The sequence below is a fragment of the Bombyx mori genome, chromosome 2 (assembly GCF_030269925.1).
Source record: "Bombyx mori chromosome 2, ASM3026992v2".
Classification (NCBI taxonomy): domain Eukaryota; kingdom Metazoa; phylum Arthropoda; class Insecta; order Lepidoptera; family Bombycidae; genus Bombyx; species Bombyx mori.
Window position 1 is genome coordinate 7611432 of NC_085108.1, and position 17643 is coordinate 7629074.

Sequence of the window (17643 nt, forward strand, 5' to 3'; positions counted from 1 at the left end):
ATGAGTACGAGTCTGTCTGGCACTGCCGTGTTATACACTTTGTATATCAAAACGTTGTGCCAGACTTTGTCCAACGCCTTCGCAATATCGAAGAAGAGGGCTCCGGTCGGGATGGGTAATTCAATCTGTTTAAAACTACTATATTCATATAATATCCACTTCCTACACTAGCGCTATTTTGGTGAATCTTCCAACAATAGCTTGCGTTTACAGGCGGACCCTTTTTCAAATTGTCCCCTAAACAAGATGGTGCTTCTTACCACTACCCTCCATAACGCCAATGTCACAAAAGGAGTATTTATGCCAAATTTAAAGTATTGAGTGGATAGTTTCGTGGATAGTAAGTTTTGTATATAAATATTTTTATTTAATTTTGACATAAAATGTCGAAAATGGGGTCAACGGTCTCAATCAAGAGGCCTGCCTCGGCCTCAATTCAACATTGAGTTAGATAGTATTATCGAATCCATAAATTAAAATTTCACACTCAAATAAAAATAACAATTAATATTTAAATAACAGATTATTTACATACTACATATTATATGCCTGATACAATATTTGTTCAAAGAAAAAAGGAATTGAATTTAGTAATATTGATAACAATGTGTTTCTATAAAAGACCGCGAAAATAATTCAGGAGACAATTCGACATCTCTATTCACATTGAATACGCACGAAAAAAACATGAAACTCTCAAAGGTGAGTTTAAACTTAATTTATATTACTGAAGACCGGCACTCTTTCTACTCTGTGCGGTATCTTCCAAGGGGAAATAACTCATTCATCATTTTATCATCATTCTCCTGCCCTGGAGGTTAAATTCGTGTGATGCGTGTAATACGGCAGGTAGGCAGCGACTTGGCTGTGCCCCTGGCATTGCAGAAGTCCATGGGCGACGGTAACCACTCTCCGTCAGGTGGGCCGTATGCTCGTCTGCAAGGGCAATAAAACAACACTAGATTCATAGCATTCTCTTCGGTTTTCGCTAAGCCGTCTAAGCTTTTTTAAATTCATAGCGCTGAATGGGAAGTGGAATATTTTTTGATTCGTTTTTGTTTCAGTTCCTGGTTTTCTTGATGGCCCTTGTGAGTTTCGGCCAGGTCCAAGGCAAGAAGACAAGTAGCGACCGCTCCTCCGACCAAACCGTACTCAACGTTGTAATAAAATTCTTGGGATGAACATAAATGTTGTTGTTTCAATTTTACTATAATTACCTATCGTTCAAATTTAAATTCACTGTTCATATTCTTAAAGTCTTTCAGTACATATCAATTTAACCCAGAGATTGATGGAGTAGCAATAGGTAGCTCTGGTGTTTCCGTGGTTGCAAATTTATGGATGAGGCATTTTGAAAATCGGGCAATTTTAACCTTTCTCTATTACCTTGAAGTCGTGGAATAGATACTAAGATAATGGTCTTTTGAATAGTGGAGAATGGACAAAAAGCTGTTGATAGGAGTCCGGAACATCTCAACAGCTGTCACAACAATAAGTGGTTCACTATTGAGACTGAAAAAGGAACTACCTTGCCGTTGATATGGAGGCTAGAAGAATCGGAACCCCGGACCACGCAATAGCCCGACAAATACTCGCGAACTCACGTCACCATCCACGTAATCTAAATAGAATAAATAGCCATAGTAAATTCTATTTCCAATCGCGCTAATCTTTTTTTTTTACCTATTCGCTGGTAGCCTAAGGGGCTATTCTATGCCCGGACGGGTAGTTGAGCTCACGGGCTCAACCTTAGAAAATTTGCTAACACTAGCCCTAGCAAGAGCAGTACTTCGCAGAGTATACCAGGGGATCGCGACCCACTGAGAAGATCCGGGAAGAAGCTCAGTGGGCTGTGTCTATGGGTTAGTTCGCTCGTCGTAATCGACGAGTTTCGACGAGGACAGTGACCGGTGCTTGAGAGGCCTAAAGGCACCGAGAGTGAATCCGGGTGAACCGGCAAGACATGATTCGGGCGACGGCGGCGTTGTGTTGCCCTGTCGCGGTAGGATAATACCCTCATCACTTATGTGACGAGCCACACCCAGCTGATGAACTTAAGCATGTTACAGTGCAATGACTGTTGTTTGAACGTTGCCAATCGCTGACAAAACAAGTAGCGTCCGTTAAAAGATCGTCTACTAAGTCAACCGCTCTAGCGTATCTTAAGGGTGTGACAGTTTAGATACAAAAGATGGTAAGAGTAAATGTGACGTAAAAACTGCTTTTCCTGCCTAAAAGATAGCTCCTCTGTAGCACCCTGGTATCTACAGAACGGTCTGCGGCTGTGGCGAGGCTTACATTGGCCAAACTAAACGCAGGGTACTGTTATAATATCCGATTACAACATGGTCAATATAAAGTAAGCTGCTGACCTAGCCTCAGTTGTTTACTTCGTTTCTAAGTAATGACGCAAATCAAAAGTTTCGTCAGCATTTCCGTAACCACAGAAAGGCAGATCGATTTGAAACCTCGTTGTGGACACTTATCTAAAACATGACAAACTTGTACTTTCTTATAATAAAATTACTTTTTTTCCAGTTTCTGTAAAAAGTGTTTTTTTTAAAAAGTCTCCATCATCCCACCCCGTAACAGTGGTGTCAGAAGTGGGATGGTGTGGTAGACTCGCGAAATATCAAATTTAAACACGTGTCCACGCCGCCGCATATCACATAAAAAGTCGCATCTCTCAGCTCGGATAAAAGAGCACATCACTATTAAAACGCATTGGAAGCTGGCTATTACTGAACACACATTGAAGTCCAGGCCTAACCATTAGGACCTCTTGTGAGTCCGCGCGGGTGGGTACCGCCACCCTGCCTATTTCTGCCGTGAAGCAGTAATGCGTTTCGGTTTGAAGGGTAGGGCAGCCGTTGTAACTATACTTGAGACCTTAGAACTTATATCTCAAGGTGGGTGGTGCATTTACGTTGTAGATGTCTATGGGCTCCAGTAACCACTTAACACCAGGTGGGCTGCGAGCTCGTTACCCACCTAAGAAATAAAAAAAAATAAAAAAAAAAAACACTGAACGTCACTATATGCTGGGACTTGTTAAAGAAGCAATTGAAATAGCCAAATGTTAAATTTACACCGAGGTAATGAGTGCAGGCAATCAATATAGTGGAATCCAGTCGTTAATGCTAGTTACATTAATGGTGTTTAGTAAAAAAAACCTCAACGCGAGTCGATCGCTCTTTCACACATAAATTCAATAACATCTTTCTGCTTGTCTCTTTCTGCTGCGATGTCCTAGTCGCTCAAATTACAAGATATCAAACGTAATAGAAGTATTTCTGGTGGTAGGACCTCTGGTGAGTCCGCAAGGGTAGGTACCACCATCCCGCCTATTTCTGCCGTGAAGCAGTAATGCGTTTCGGTTTAAAGGGTGGGGCAGCCGTTGTAATTATACTGAGACCTTAGAACTTATATCTCAAGGTGGGTGGCGCATTTACGTCGTAGATATCCGTGGGCTCCAGTAACCACTTAACACCAGGTGGGCTGTGAGCTCATCCACCCATCTAAGCAATAAACAAAATTTACATTCTTTCAATACAAAAATGACAAAGGATATCCTAATGAAGTGTTGTGGTCAACCGCAAATCACCTCTGAGAGAAATGAAAGAGCAACCATTTATTAACACAAAAATTTTATTAATTTTTCTGCCATCTCCTGTTCACGGCTCTGGACTGTTTGGTCTAATCCGTGTACGGCTGCAGCTCCGCCCTGGACGATTTTCACGAAAGCGATCACGAGAATTAGGAACTGTAACGAAATTTTCATTTATTTTCATTATTGCTATAAGACATGAGCTCTAAGTCTAATTCGGTCTGAAGGGTAGGGCAGAGTAGCCGTTGTAACTATACTGAGATCTTAGAACTTTTATCTTAAGGTGGGTGGCGCATTTACGTTGTAGGTGTCTATGGGCTCCAGTAACCACTTAACACCAGGTGGGCTGTGTGCTCGTCCATCCATATAAGCAATAAATTTTTTTTTTTTTTTAATACAACTTCTGCCCCGCCTCATTTTTCAAAACCGCATTACGTTTTTCTTATTTTTCCTACCAAAGCTAATAGCCTTGAGAGGTTGCTTCAGCGTAATCGTAACAAGTAGGTGAGGTCGTGGGGCTCAATCCTGACCATTTTTCTAACACTAACCCTAGCAAGAGCAGTGCTTCGCAGATTCTACCACTGCGGCTGTGTCTGTGGGCCGCATTACTGCTTCACGGCAGAAATAGGAAGCGCGATGGTACATACGCGTCCGTGCTCACAAGATGTTCTACCACCTGTCAACTGAAGGCTACATGCCTATAATAAATACTCTATTACTTCAAAATAAATAGTTCTCAAAGACTCTTCAAGTTGATATGATTATTGGGACTTCATTGAGAAATGTCTGGCTTATCTACAGTAAAACCTCTTTATTATTTATTAAAGCTACTTATAAATAGAAAATCTGTGTTAGCTCACCGCCAGTTGGCAGCGTTCCCAGAAGGCTGGCAGCATTTCCACGCTGGATAGCAATGCTAATTGTTTGTGCAAAATACGTACCGGCCTTCTGGTCTCCTGAGGCTTCAAATACTTTTTTTTAAGGTCCTTAAAAAAACTTTTAGCAGATGGACCACAGGGGCCCAAAGTTTCTATCCCAAATGGAACAAAAATATTTATTTATTTATTTATTATTTATCTTTATTCACGGGGTATATGTTCCATAAATATGCCGCGAATACAGAAACCTTGATACGGAAAAGCGCGTTTACAAAAGATATTCGGTTGGATACCTACATATTGGAAACCTTTTTAGATCGGCGAATAATCTTTTAAATTATCTTTAGTCGCGAATATACGACCTGGATAGCATTTTATTAATCAGTGAATAGTGAAAACGCGAATGGAGGAAGCGCGATTAAGGGGCTAGTACTGCACTGAATTAAGAAACAGAACGGACTCACCACAGCAGATCTCATATCCATTTCTTAATGGGTCGTTACGTAGGAACTACTAAGATCAATCTATTGTAGTCGGCTGTATTGAATCCGCTGTCAAATCATATATTCCAATAATTTACTCCGAGTCACATAATAAATACTATTTTATGTCCAATAACATTAAGAACAAACAATATTTACAGTTGAATGGATGGAACAAATGCGAAAATCAAATTAATTCAATATTAGCATTCCGCGTGTTTCTGGTGAGTTCAGTGTGCTTCATATAATTTACATTATATGATGACTTTGCTCGGTTTTTTTTTTTGATAACGCCATCTTGTTGTATCTATAAAGCGGTTAGTTGCCCTCAATTAAAAAAAATAGTATTATTATTCGCCAATAGATGTCGCGAAGAGTCATAAAGTTGATTATCGATAAAGTTGATTATTGAAAACACGAATAAAACAACATTTTCTGAAAATAAATCGTAGCTAGATCGATTTACCGTGTATACTAAATTTTATGAAAATCGTTGGAACCGTTACCGAGATTCAGATTATAATACATAAGGTAGGTAATAAGGTAGGTGTAAGGTATAAGATTTACATTTTACATTCTATGAGTCAACGGAGCCTCGATGGGAGCTTTTCCAGCATTAATTTCTACACGAAAACGGAATGAATTTTCCTCCTTGCATCTTTAGCCCTATGACATGTCCATCACCAAAGAATGATTTAAAGAATTCTAAAGAATTCTCCGCTTAAATAATACACATAAATTAGTTATAGCTAAGCAACTCAAACACTCAACAAAAATGTTTACGGGCGTCGGCCACTAGATGGCTTCGCTTCGATTAGTTTCTCATTGCAGTAACATATTACCTATCCTATATTTTCTTTTTAATGAAGGAATTTGTAAATTTTCAAAAACAACACAAATTGATAAAATTTAATAAATTTGTCTATAACAAATAAAGACTTGTATTATTTTTTTCTGTGTTTAGTTATTTAATAATTAAGTAAATGCCTTAACTTTAACAACATATAAGTTTAGGGGCATCCGCTACAAGATGTCGCTAGTTTCCATTAAAAAAAAATTATTTGTCTTGAAGTATCGCAATTTCAGTGCCCTGGTTCTCCGAGGTAGACTACCGCCTTTTTTATTATGTCACGACCCCACTACTGGCATTGCTACCACCAACAGTGTTGCTATTTGGCAATCCGAAAATTGCTTTAGCTTTGACATGATAAATTTTATTTTAATATTTTACAACAAACCTTATACGTGCTGCGCAAGCTCTTTGCACGATTACCCACCGTGGACCCACAATGTCAATAAAAACATATAAAGATATTGGCCCCATTCTGCGACATGCTAATATCTCCGCTTGTGATGACTTCTGTGACTTAACATCAAATGGACTGTGAGCTCGCTCACTGAACACATTCAGCACACCTCATCTCGGATCTTCCCGATCCACTAACGATGATTTTAGGTACCTCAAGCACCGGTCATCGTTCTCGTCGAACCCGTCGCTTGCGACGAAGGGCTCGGCGAGTAAATTAACCCACAGACACAGCCCACTGAGTTTCTCGCCGGATCTTCTCAGTGGGTCGCGTTTCCGATCCGGCGGTAGACTCTGCGAAGCACGGTTCCTTGCTAGGGTTCGTGTTAGCAACGTCGTCAGGTTTGAGCCCCGTGAGCTCACCTACTACCCCGGTGACGCTCTCTAGCCCATCAGCTTAGGTAAATTAAAAAAGAACTCATTCAAAGAAAGCGATCTAATTTCGTCACCTACGCTATACATAGATCGACGCTTTTGAAATGTGGTGTTGAAGGTGGATGTTGCAAATTCCATGAACATCACGCCGGACCAACTTATCCATTCCGAAGGAGCTCGGTATTACTACAAGGCTGTCCGCTATCTACTTCCAATGTACTCCCGCGTACTTCGGTCCCATCGCTCGTAGAGAACCCGATAACTAAGAGAAGTTGATGTTAGTTTTTTTTTTATTGCTTAGAAGGGTTGTCGAGCTCACAGCCCATCTGGTGTTAAGTGGTTATTGGAGCCAATATACATCTACTACGTAAATGCACCACACACCTTGAGATATAAGTTCTAAGGTCTCAGTATAGTTACAACGGCTGCCCCGCCCTTCAAACCGAAACGCATTACTGCTTCACGACAGAAATAGGCGGGGCGGTGGTACCTACCCGTGCTGACTCACAAGAGGTCCTACCACCAGTAATTACGCAAATTACAATTTTGCGGGTTTGATTTTTATTACACGATGTTATTCCTTCACCGTGGAAGTCATTCGTGAACATTTGTTGAGTACGTAATTCATTAGAAAAATTGGTACCCGCCAGCGAGATTCGAACACCGTTGCATCGCTAGATACGAATGCACCGGATCTCTTATCCTTGAGGCCACGACGACTACAATTGTCAGGTGACGGGAGAAGATCACACGGACGCTCATCTACCCGCTGGTCAGATCTAGTAAAGATGCTCACAGGTAATAACCAAGGCTATAAGAACCGCCAAGGAAAGGAAGTCATGGAGAAGCATAGATCATCGAGTGATCAGCACTTCAAGCTAGACACGACCTTCAAAAGAGACCGATTCAGAATTAGAAGCTATACTTAAATAAAAATACGGAACACGGTACATTTAAAATTCTGTTCAACTTGGGTTCTTGCACTTACTTACTTACTGCGTAGTGTAAACAATTGTACGGGTCAATAACATCGCGGGGCCAAAGGCATTTTTTATTCATATTAAATAAATTAAATTCAGCCAATAAAAGATAACGCAATATTAGTTTAAATACATTAAAGTCAATTTACATATTCTGTATCAAATTCAACTTTGTTATTTAAATTCAAATAATATACTAATATTAGGAACCAGATATATATATAAGTCTAAGAACTCAATATTTTGGGCACTTTATGTACACTTTAGTACACCAAATTGTATAAAATAGTTCTCACGTATCGATCGAACTATCAGGAAAACGAAATGAAACTTGCAGTGGTAAGTTTTGCTTACTTTTTTTATTATTTTTTATTGCTTAGATGGGTGGACGAGATCACAGCCCACCTGGTGTTAGGTGTTTACTGGAGCCCATAGACATCTACGACGTAAATGCGCCACCCACCTTGAGATATAAGCTCTAAGGTCTCAAGTATAGTTACAACGGCTGCCCTACCCTTCAAACCGAAACGCATTACTGCTTCACGGCAGAAATAGGCAGGGTGGTGGTACCTACCCGCGCGGACTCACAAAAGGTCCTACCACCAGTAATAGTTGCTAGCGTTCTACCAAAAAAGTTGAGATAAAGACTCATATTTAAAAATGGGGGACGGCATTTACGTTGCTGACATCTATGGGCTCCGGTGATCATTTCTGGTAGCCTAAGGGGCTGATCTAGCTTCGCCCGGTAGGTGAGCTCATGGGCTCTAACTTTTATTACTGGTGGTAGGACCTCATGTGGGTCCGCATGGGTAGGTACCACCACCCCGCCTATTTCTGCCATGAAGCAGTAATGCGTTTCGGCTTGAAGGGTGGGGCAGCCGTTGTAACTATACTGAGACCTCAGAACTTATATCTCAAGGCGGGTGGCGCATTTACGTTGTAAATGTCTATGGGCTCCAGTAACCACTTAACACCAGATGGGCTGTGAGCTCGTCCACCCATCTAAGCAATAAAAAAAACTAAAAAAAAAACTGAAAGAATTTGTTAACACTATAGCAAGAGCTGTACTTCGCTGAATCTACCACCGGGTCGCGACCCACTGAGAAAATCAGGCGAAAAACTCTGTGGGCTGTATCTATATTAGTTCGCTCGTCAAACTTGAAGGTCGACCGGTGCTTGAAGAACCTAAAAGCACCTTTAAGAATATATTATAAAATATGTTTGACTAGCGACCCGCCCTCGCGTCGCTTCGGAAACATTAAATTTTATTATTGACTAGCTGACCCGGCAGACTTCGTAGTGCCTCAATCGATAAATAAAAGACCTAAACTTTTGGATAAAATAAACTTAAAACAAACAAAAGGAATCAGTCCGACGGGCGACACATCAAAGGGAAAAGAAAATTGTAATTTTTATTGAATTCCGAGAATTTTCATATTTATCTACCTTTTAAACCTTCTCTGGACTTGCACAAATAATTCAAGACCAAAATTAGTGAAATCGGTCCAGCCGTTCTCGAGTTTTAGAGAGACTAACGAACAGCAATTCATTTTTATATATATAGAAGATCTGAGTCCCGCGATGTTACCCGCGGTTATAGTCGTACCGTGGGTGACGCCGCGAGGGGAACCTAGTCTAAAGAAAGTAGCCTAAGTTACTCCTTATATCATCAGCTACCTATTCGTGAAAGTCTCGTCAAAATCGATCCAGCCGTTCCAGAGATTAGCCGGAACAAACAGACAGACAGACAGACAAAAATTGTAAAAAATGTTATTTTCGTGTATGTACTGCATATATGAGGTCTATAAAATCAAAGGCAGCTAAACGCCATAATGTCGTAAAATGGATTAACAATGGCGCTATCTTGTTTAGTTAGTTGGACACGCTTTAGTGTTTTCATGTTATAACAAATGCAGCTAAATTTTTAACAAAATCAGTTCAAAAATTTTATTTTTATTCAGAACTAAGTACTAATAAACGAAGTTTTATCATTTAAATTTCAGATTATTAGTAATATTCTCATGATTTATAAATCTGCTTTAAAATAAAGAATATCGTAGCTATCCGAACAAAGTTATTTCAGCTTCTCAAACCGGGAGCGTTGCTAACACTGGCCCTAGCAAGAGCAGTACTTCGATGGATCGGGAGGATCCTAACGTGCTTAGGGCCGATTTTTGTAGTTTACCTAAATATTTGACAGACTTGGATTTAGCTGCCTTTGATTTTATAGACCTCACATATTAATATGCATGTTTTTTTTTTTTTTTTATTGGTTGGATGATGTAGTAAAAAGCGGTTATCTATACTAATATTATAAAGAGGAAAGATTTGTTTGTTTGTTTGTTTCGAATAGGCTCCGAAACTACTAGACCGATTTGAAAAAATATTTTTCCATTAGAAGCCGACATTGTCTCTGATGAACATAGGCTACTTTTTTTTTATTTTTTTTTTATTTATTTTTTTTGGTTTCATATGTGTTTTAATGTTTCCGAAGCGAAGCGAGGGCGGGTCGCTAGTAATATTATAAACAGACACTCCAATTTTATTTATATGTATATATTTTTGTTACAGATCCTAATTCTCCTGATCGCTCTCGTCATCTTCGTCGAGGCTCAAGGCGAAAGTTCGCGCAGCACAACCCAGAACATAGTTGATGTTAAAATAAAATTTATTGGATGATTCGAAATTGGTTTCATTTTTTAAAGAGCATTCTCCTGATGTACGAAATACGACCGTAATAACCAACACTACAAGGTGAATTATACGTTGTCTCTTCGATTTAGTCATTTACGCGTTGAAAGAATAAAAAGCTGTGAAGAGTCGTAAAGAGAAAACGTATGATAAAAAAATCAGTTGACAAAGGGAGGAGAAAATTAAACTATAGTCTTTGCTCGTATATCGACATGCACAACCTTGTAACTCAGTTTTAGCTCCTCCTCCTCCTCCGTGCGTCGTATTCCTCTGAGAGTTCTGAGGGTCGTGACCTTTACTGAGCACTTTTGTTAGGATGTTCCTCCATTCACTTCTGTCCTCCGCGCAGTGGATAGCGACATTGATGCTGGATTCTAAAGTTGTCTTAATCTGATCGGACCAGCGCATGGGACTAAGCCCCCTAGGCCTCTTTCCTTCCACTTTGCCGGTGATGACAAGTCTTTCGAGATTGTCACCCTTTTTCCTCGCAACGTTACCGAAAAACTCCAAAATCCTACGTAGGCAAATGGTGGAGAGTATTGTGGAGACGCCTAGTTCTTCCAGGATTGATGCGTTTTTCCGATGCGCCGTCCAGGGAATCCGCAGCATTTTCCTCCAGCGCCACATCTCAAACGCGTCGATTAGTTTTAGCTAAATATGATAATTTACATTCCTTGCATGTGTCGATATATTAGTAAAGTATGAAAATGCCGTTCTTTTGTTACTAGAGGTCCCGCAGTAGTCGAAATTCGACTATAATTAATTGGAATTGTAAGTTTGTACACTACTATGATTGTATTTTATACTTTTATAATCACGAATTTCGCCAAGACTACACTATAAAAAATATTAATAAAGACAAACAATATTTAATCTATTCTCAATTTGACAACAGACGTCAAGAACAAAAGTTTGACAATAAATAGTATGCATGCGTGAGTGCGTCAAATACATGGTATGTAGTTTGTGTAATGTTTTCTTTATTGATTTAATGTATCTTTTATGCATTATTTTAAAAAAATATTAGCATCGTGCACTTCTTCTCTATATTCTCTATAGTCTAGTCAACAAGTTCAAAAACGTGAAAAATAGAGATAAAGGTCCTAAAAATATGAGCGATGGCTCATTCGATTCGGAATCACCTCTAGAAAAATGTTTTTGAAGGATTTTGGTGCAAGTTAAAAATTGCAATTGTTATTAACAAAATAAGAAGGATATTTCGTTTTTTGTTAATAACTTGAAAAATATTAACATTGAAGCAATTTTGAAAAAAGCTCGTTAAAGAGGAGCTCGCTCATATTTTTAGGACCTTTATCTCTATTTTTCACGTTTTTGAACTTGTTGACTAGACTACTATAAGTGTGGAAAATTTCATACTCCTCCGTTCGCGCAATTTTCGTAAAAAGGGATACAAAGTTTTTGCTTCACGTATTAATATATAGATAGGTACTTTAAATTGACATAGAACCTTTATGGCTTGAGTTTTTTTAAATGAAACTTTTTTCAAATGGTACTTATTAACAAGATTGCTTACTTATTAACAAGTTGTTTATTACTTTAACAGTGATCCAATCGTCTAACTATCCTAAATATCTATGTGAATATAAATGTCGATATGTGTTTTTTTTTATTGCTTAGATGGGTGGACGAGCTCACAGCCCACCTGGTGTTAAGTGGTTACTGGAACCCATAGACCTCTACTACGTAAATGCGTCACCCATCTTGAGATATAAGTTCTAAGGTCTCGAGTATAGTTACAACGGCTGCCCCACCCTTCAAACCGAAACGCATTACTGCTTCACGGCAGAAATAGGCAGGGTGGTGGTACCTTACCCGTGCGGACTCACAAGAGGTCCTATGTTGGTCCTATGTCCAGGGTTATGGATGAATCTTACATTTATTTCCGTTATCTGGTACCTGTAACACAAGTTCTTTACGAACTTAGCACGGGACCAGTGAACGTGGCGTGATTGTTAGTAAATATTTGTTTATTTATTTAGTGGTGGGACTCCTCCGTCCTAAAACGCATACCCTGGAGGATGGTTGTGCCTCCGTGCTACCTCGTAATTACCTCCATCACCGATATATGACATTATCAACACACGCAAGTAAAGCTAAACGAGCAATTAAAAACAAAATCTGCACTGATTTGTCACACAATTAAGGGACCGACTAATTATCGTACCGAATCCATTACGCTAATTAAGATTGTTTTTCTTTCCACTATAAATACCCGGCGAATCGAGAGGAAATCAGACTCACTGTGCTTTTCTGCACTCATCAACAATGTTTCCCGTTTGGAGATTGGGTAAGACATTTTAATCCTGATTTATAACAATATAAAATCATCACACCGTGGAGGGGAGCTCATTCCACAGCCGGATGGTGCGTGGCAAAAAAGATCTCTGGAAGCGCACTGTGGATGACCGCAGTGGCTCCAGGTAGTATGGATGAACTCTACTCCGGTGGCGGGCGGTGCGATGGTAAAAACGAGATGCCGGTATCATCTCGAATAATTCCTTCTCCTCGGTGTTTCCCCAGCGCTATGACATGTCCTTCTTCAAACGAGGCTTATGGAGAGTATTAAGCGGTAGGCAGCGGCTTGGCTCTGCCCCTGGCATTGCTGAAGTCCATGAGCGACGGTAACCACTCACCATCAGGTGGGCCGTATGCTCGTCTGCATACAAGGGCAATAAAAAAATAAAAAAAAACCACACACGGCTTAAGCTGTATTTCCATTTTGTGGATGCTGGTAACGATAAGGGAACAAGTATATTACGACTCCACGATACTAGTTCTCAGACCAAGGATTAATTTTAGACCACTCGAGGAGGCTTTAGCAAACAACCAGCATGGACTGGCAGAAGCAAAATACAAAAACCATTTATTAAACAGAATTTTCTGTAATTATGTTTTATTTTTTTGTATATCGAGTGTAGAGCATAACTCATTTCACACCAGGTCTCTTGGTTCTGGCCTGCCATCTTGCTTCCACGCAGAATCTTGGTAAGGGCAATGGTTTCGGATCAACATGCCAACAGGCGGATCCCATGCCGCATCCGTACGACACCCGCAGATATTTTAAATGTAACAACTCCGTGATGCGTGAAATGGCTTGTCAGAACGGGTACAAGTTCAACCCGAACACTTTGGTTAGTATAATATCTCTCATTTATGATCTATGTATTAATACGTGAAGCAAAAACTTTGTATCCCTTTTTACGAAAATTGCGCGGACGGAGGAGTATGAAATTTTCCACACTTATTGAGAATATAGAGAAGAAGTGCACAATGCTAATATTTTTTAAAAATTATGCATTAATAATAATACATTAAATCAATAAAGAAAACATTACACACACTACCATGTATTTGACGTACACACGCATTCATACTATTTATTTATTGTCTAACTTTTGTTCTTGACGTCTGTTGTCAAATTGAGAATAGATTAAATATTGTTTGTCTTTATTAATAATTTTCTATAGTCTTGGCGAAATTTGTCATTATAGAAGTATAATAGTCTTTGAAAATAGAATCTTAATAGTGTACAAACTTATAATTTCAATTAATTATAGTCGAATTTCGATTACCGGGCAACCACTGGTATCTCTAATAATATCTCTAATAATATCTCTATCCAATATCTGTAACTATACTTGAGACCTTAGAACTTATATCTCAAGGTGTGTGGCGCATTTACATTGTAGATTTCTATGGGTTCCAGTAACCAATTAACACCAGGTGGGCTGTGAGATCATCCACTCATCTCAGCAATAAAAAAAAGAATAGTAATAATATCTTCTTAAAGATTTGTTTTGTCATGAACTCCTGTATTAAAACGTCTTCAGAAAATATTGATACCTAATCCTAATCTTTAGTAACTAAACGGTAATAATCTTCCAGAGATGCGAATCAACGAAATATCGAATCATCAAAAACCATTTCCTCGACATTCAGTCAAACAAATGGTGTTTCGGCGGCGTACTCAACAGAGCCATTACCATCTCGAAGACTATAGGGGCTACCATCATAAAATGGATAAACAGTCACTCAATAGTGCGCACTACCTTGCGCATTGTCATGTCGATCATAGAGAAAGCTGTGAAGAGTCTCTGTTCGTACTTCATGTACATCTGTTCATCAAAAACGGATAAATCCTGGGGTGGTTGGTTCGTTGACTGCCAGGATTGTCACAACAGGCCCAAAAATGGCATGTTCGAAAACGATATGAACAACGCACTTGCCCAAGGGATGAGCATGGGCATTAAAATGACCGGCAGCTCGTCCACGAGACTTACTTCATCGTTGAATTCAATTGAGAATGGTAAACTAGAAGCTGTACCATTGAAATTGGACTTATCTCGGAGACAGGGATCCACTCCAACTGAACACCACGATTCATCGGCGAGACAAGAGGTACCTTCCACGGACAACAAAAATGTGGTGCCTCCTAGGCAAGAAGAAGAACATCCATCAAATAATATCAAAGATCCCGCATCTGCGGCAAAAGGAAAGTCCGAACAGGAAGATTACGCGAACGAGGGCGAAGATAACGATGGTGCCTTAACCAGATACGGTGGAAAGGACCCGTCGTGCGAACCGCCGATTCCTATTTGTCCTATTGGAACGACCAGGGAGTATAACATGCCAGACCCAGCCGACTGCAGATACTACTACGTGTGCACCCCTAACGGAATGTTCAAGCGCATGTGCCCTCTCGGTTACAACTTGAGTCCAGTTCACCTGGTAAGTTCTGATTGCTTCATCTCCGCCCCCTTCGTCCCCGTCCCCTTCATCCCCGTATCCATTTAACAAGTCGTTTCCAGTTTTGTTAAAAGACGCTGCGTTGGGATCCGTTATGCGTTTGGGATGTGTTAAGTTCCTGCTCGCTGAAGTTGAATTGGAATTTTCTTAATATTGGCCAACGTAAATTAGAGATACTAGTGGTACCACCACCCTGCCTATTTCTGCCGTGAAGCAGTAAGGCGTTTCGATTTTAAGGGCGGGGCAGCCGTTGTAACTATACTGAGACCTTAGAACTCATATCTCAAGGTGGGTGGCGGCATTTACGTTGTAGAGGTCTATGGGCTCCGTTAACCATTTAACACCAGGTGGGCTGTGAGCTCGTCCACCCATCTATGCAATAAATAAATAAATTATTTGACCCTCTGACTGATATGAGAGAGAGAAGAGTGAGTGTTGAGATGACGGCTGATAGAAAAGTTCATAGTGCCCACCCCACCTAGTGGGATAAGGTGGACACAAAGAAAACCAATCCTCTGACTGCGTGTAGGGCCCTGGTGCCCTACGCGGAATACTGAAGTAATTATGTCCATTTCTGTTATATTCGATAAGGCACCGGAGTATCTAGTAGACTATGGGAAAGACGAATCCGAAGAACTGAAAATAAATCTATTTCAAAGATACCTAAAAGGCTAAAACAAACTTTAAAAGTACATAATCGACGTAATTAATTCAGTGCGTCACGTAGGGCACTGGGGACCTACACAGCGATCAAAGGGTTAATCAATTTAAAAATATAATTAAAATTTTGAAAAACTTAAAAAAAGCATTGTGTTAAGTAAACACGTGAAAAGGTTTTTTTTTAAAATTGCTACTTCTGAAATGTGATTTTTTTTCTTATACAAAAGTACAAGATTATAAAATTACAGTACAAGATTATAAGATTGATCTTATAATCTTCACTATGCCTTCTCATTTTGCTGGAAATAATATAATGACGATGTTTTATTAATGCTCACGACACGCGAGAACCGAAGACAGTGTATGTTTAGTTAAATAATTTCGTTCTTGTCACCGGTCACCGTCCTCGTCGAACCCGTCGCTTGCGACGAAGGCCTCGACGAGCGAATTAACCCATAGACACAGCCCACTGAGTTTCTCGCCGGATCTTCTCAGTGGGTCGCGTTTCCGATCCGGCGGTAGCACTGCTCTTGCTAGCAACACTCCGCTTTGAGGCCCGAGAGCTCACCTACACGTTTGAAATAGCCTCTCAAGGGATAGCATAGGTAGGAAAAAGAAATCTTGTTAATTGTTTGTTTAATATTTTCAGGTGTGCATGCCGGTTGCCGACGCGGGATGTGCCCAATGGATACCGCCTCCGCACTGCATTTACAAAGGTATGTACGCGCGAACATTCCCAATAACCCGCGGTCTGACGCGTCATCAGATGTCATCGTGTCAAAAGATACGATGCCAGAGTTCAAATTGGTTCGACAATGAAGACGTTTGCTGAGATTGTACATACACGAAGCCCTCACGAGTAGGATCCACCATCCATCCTATATTTTTAAAAAGGGCACTCTCATTGCGACCTATCACTAATTGGCGGTACCAACCTTGTAGAACCTACCAACTAAAAAGTTACCCTAAATAAGTAACTCGCATTACGGTTCCTATTACTTAATTTTGCATTTACCGAATGATTACGAGGTGATCTAAGCGAGTAAACATTATTGAACAAAGGGTATGTATTCAAATAAACTGTTTTAGCTTGCAACTCGATAGGGAAATATCGTGATGTTGAGCTTTACTGGTGGTAGGGCCTCTTGTGAGTCCGCACGTGCAGGTACCACCACCCTGCCTATTTTTGCCGTGAAGCAGTAATGCGTTTCGGCTTGAAGGGTGAACTTATATCTCAAGGTGGGTGGTGCATTTACGTTGTAGATATCTATGGGCTCCAGGTGGGCTGTGAGCTCACCTGGACCACTTAACACCAGGTGGGCTGTGAGTCACCCACCCACCTAAGCAATAAAACCATTAATTGTTCGAGATTGTGACCCTCTTTTCGGGCAATGTGTCCAAAGAACTCCAGGACTCTACAAAGGCATATGGTTAGCTCGCCCACAAGTAATGTTACAGCCAGAATAGTCCCACTTGGCTAATGGCTGATAGGCAGATAAAAAAATTTTGACCAATTATAAAAACGTAAAATCCGTATTGTAGCTGATATAATGATTAACTGTCATTTCTGTTTGCAGCAAGTCACTGACCGCAGAAACATGGCTGAACGAGAAACGGACTTACCGAATTTATTGAAATGTATCATTAAAAGGCAATAAATTATAAAAACAATGCGCTGTTTATGTTAAGCGCCGGCGAAACCCAGTCCCACTCCCTCCTGAACACCACAGATGCTGATTAATCACATGTATCTCCAAAAAAATTTTTTTCATACAAATCACATTTTGGCAATTACAAAATATACAACCTTAAATAAATGAGTCATAAGCGCAGTTGTTGCTGTTTTATGACATGCTTCTCATCTGATGAAACTCCCTCTGTTTTCACTAATTGGAAG

At 40.0% G+C, this 17643-nt stretch overlaps 1 protein-coding gene and 2 long non-coding RNA genes across 3 annotated transcripts; 2 read left to right on the top strand and 1 right to left on the bottom strand.

Annotated features, from left to right (window-relative positions):
- The first annotated feature begins 410 nt into the window (after positions 1 to 410).
- On the top strand, positions 411 to 1188 carry LOC110386547 (uncharacterized). The gene is made up of 2 exons (XR_002431703.3): positions 411 to 702; positions 1065 to 1188. It is a non-coding gene; the product is annotated as an uncharacterized LOC110386547 (long non-coding RNA).
- Positions 1189 to 3633: 2445 nt separating this feature from the next.
- LOC119629965 (uncharacterized) lies at positions 3634 to 5238 on the bottom strand. The gene is made up of 2 exons (XR_005245812.2): positions 4950 to 5238; positions 3634 to 3763 (listed from the first exon to the last, which is right to left on the bottom strand). It is a non-coding gene; the product is annotated as an uncharacterized LOC119629965 (long non-coding RNA).
- A 9014-nt stretch (positions 5239 to 14252) lies between these two features.
- On the top strand, positions 14253 to 17417 carry LOC101745266 (uncharacterized). The gene is made up of 3 exons (XM_004933668.5): positions 14253 to 15068; positions 16396 to 16462; positions 17324 to 17417. The coding sequence occupies exons 1-3, from the start codon at positions 14403 to 14405 to the stop codon at positions 17332 to 17334; spliced, it is 744 nt and encodes a 247-aa protein (XP_004933725.3). The 5' UTR covers positions 14253 to 14402; the 3' UTR covers positions 17335 to 17417.
- Positions 17418 to 17643: the final 226 nt, after the last annotated feature.

Bases quoted from the DNA above. Each gene is read 5' to 3' on its own strand.
- LOC101745266 (XM_004933668.5), top strand. From the start codon at position 14,403: ATGTCGATCATAGAGAAAGCTGTGAAGAGTCTCTGTTCGTACTTCATG. The intron at 15,069-16,395 runs GTAAGTTCTGAT...TAATATTTTCAG, and splicing joins ACTTGAGTCCAGTTCACCTG to GTGTGCATGCCGGTTGCCGA.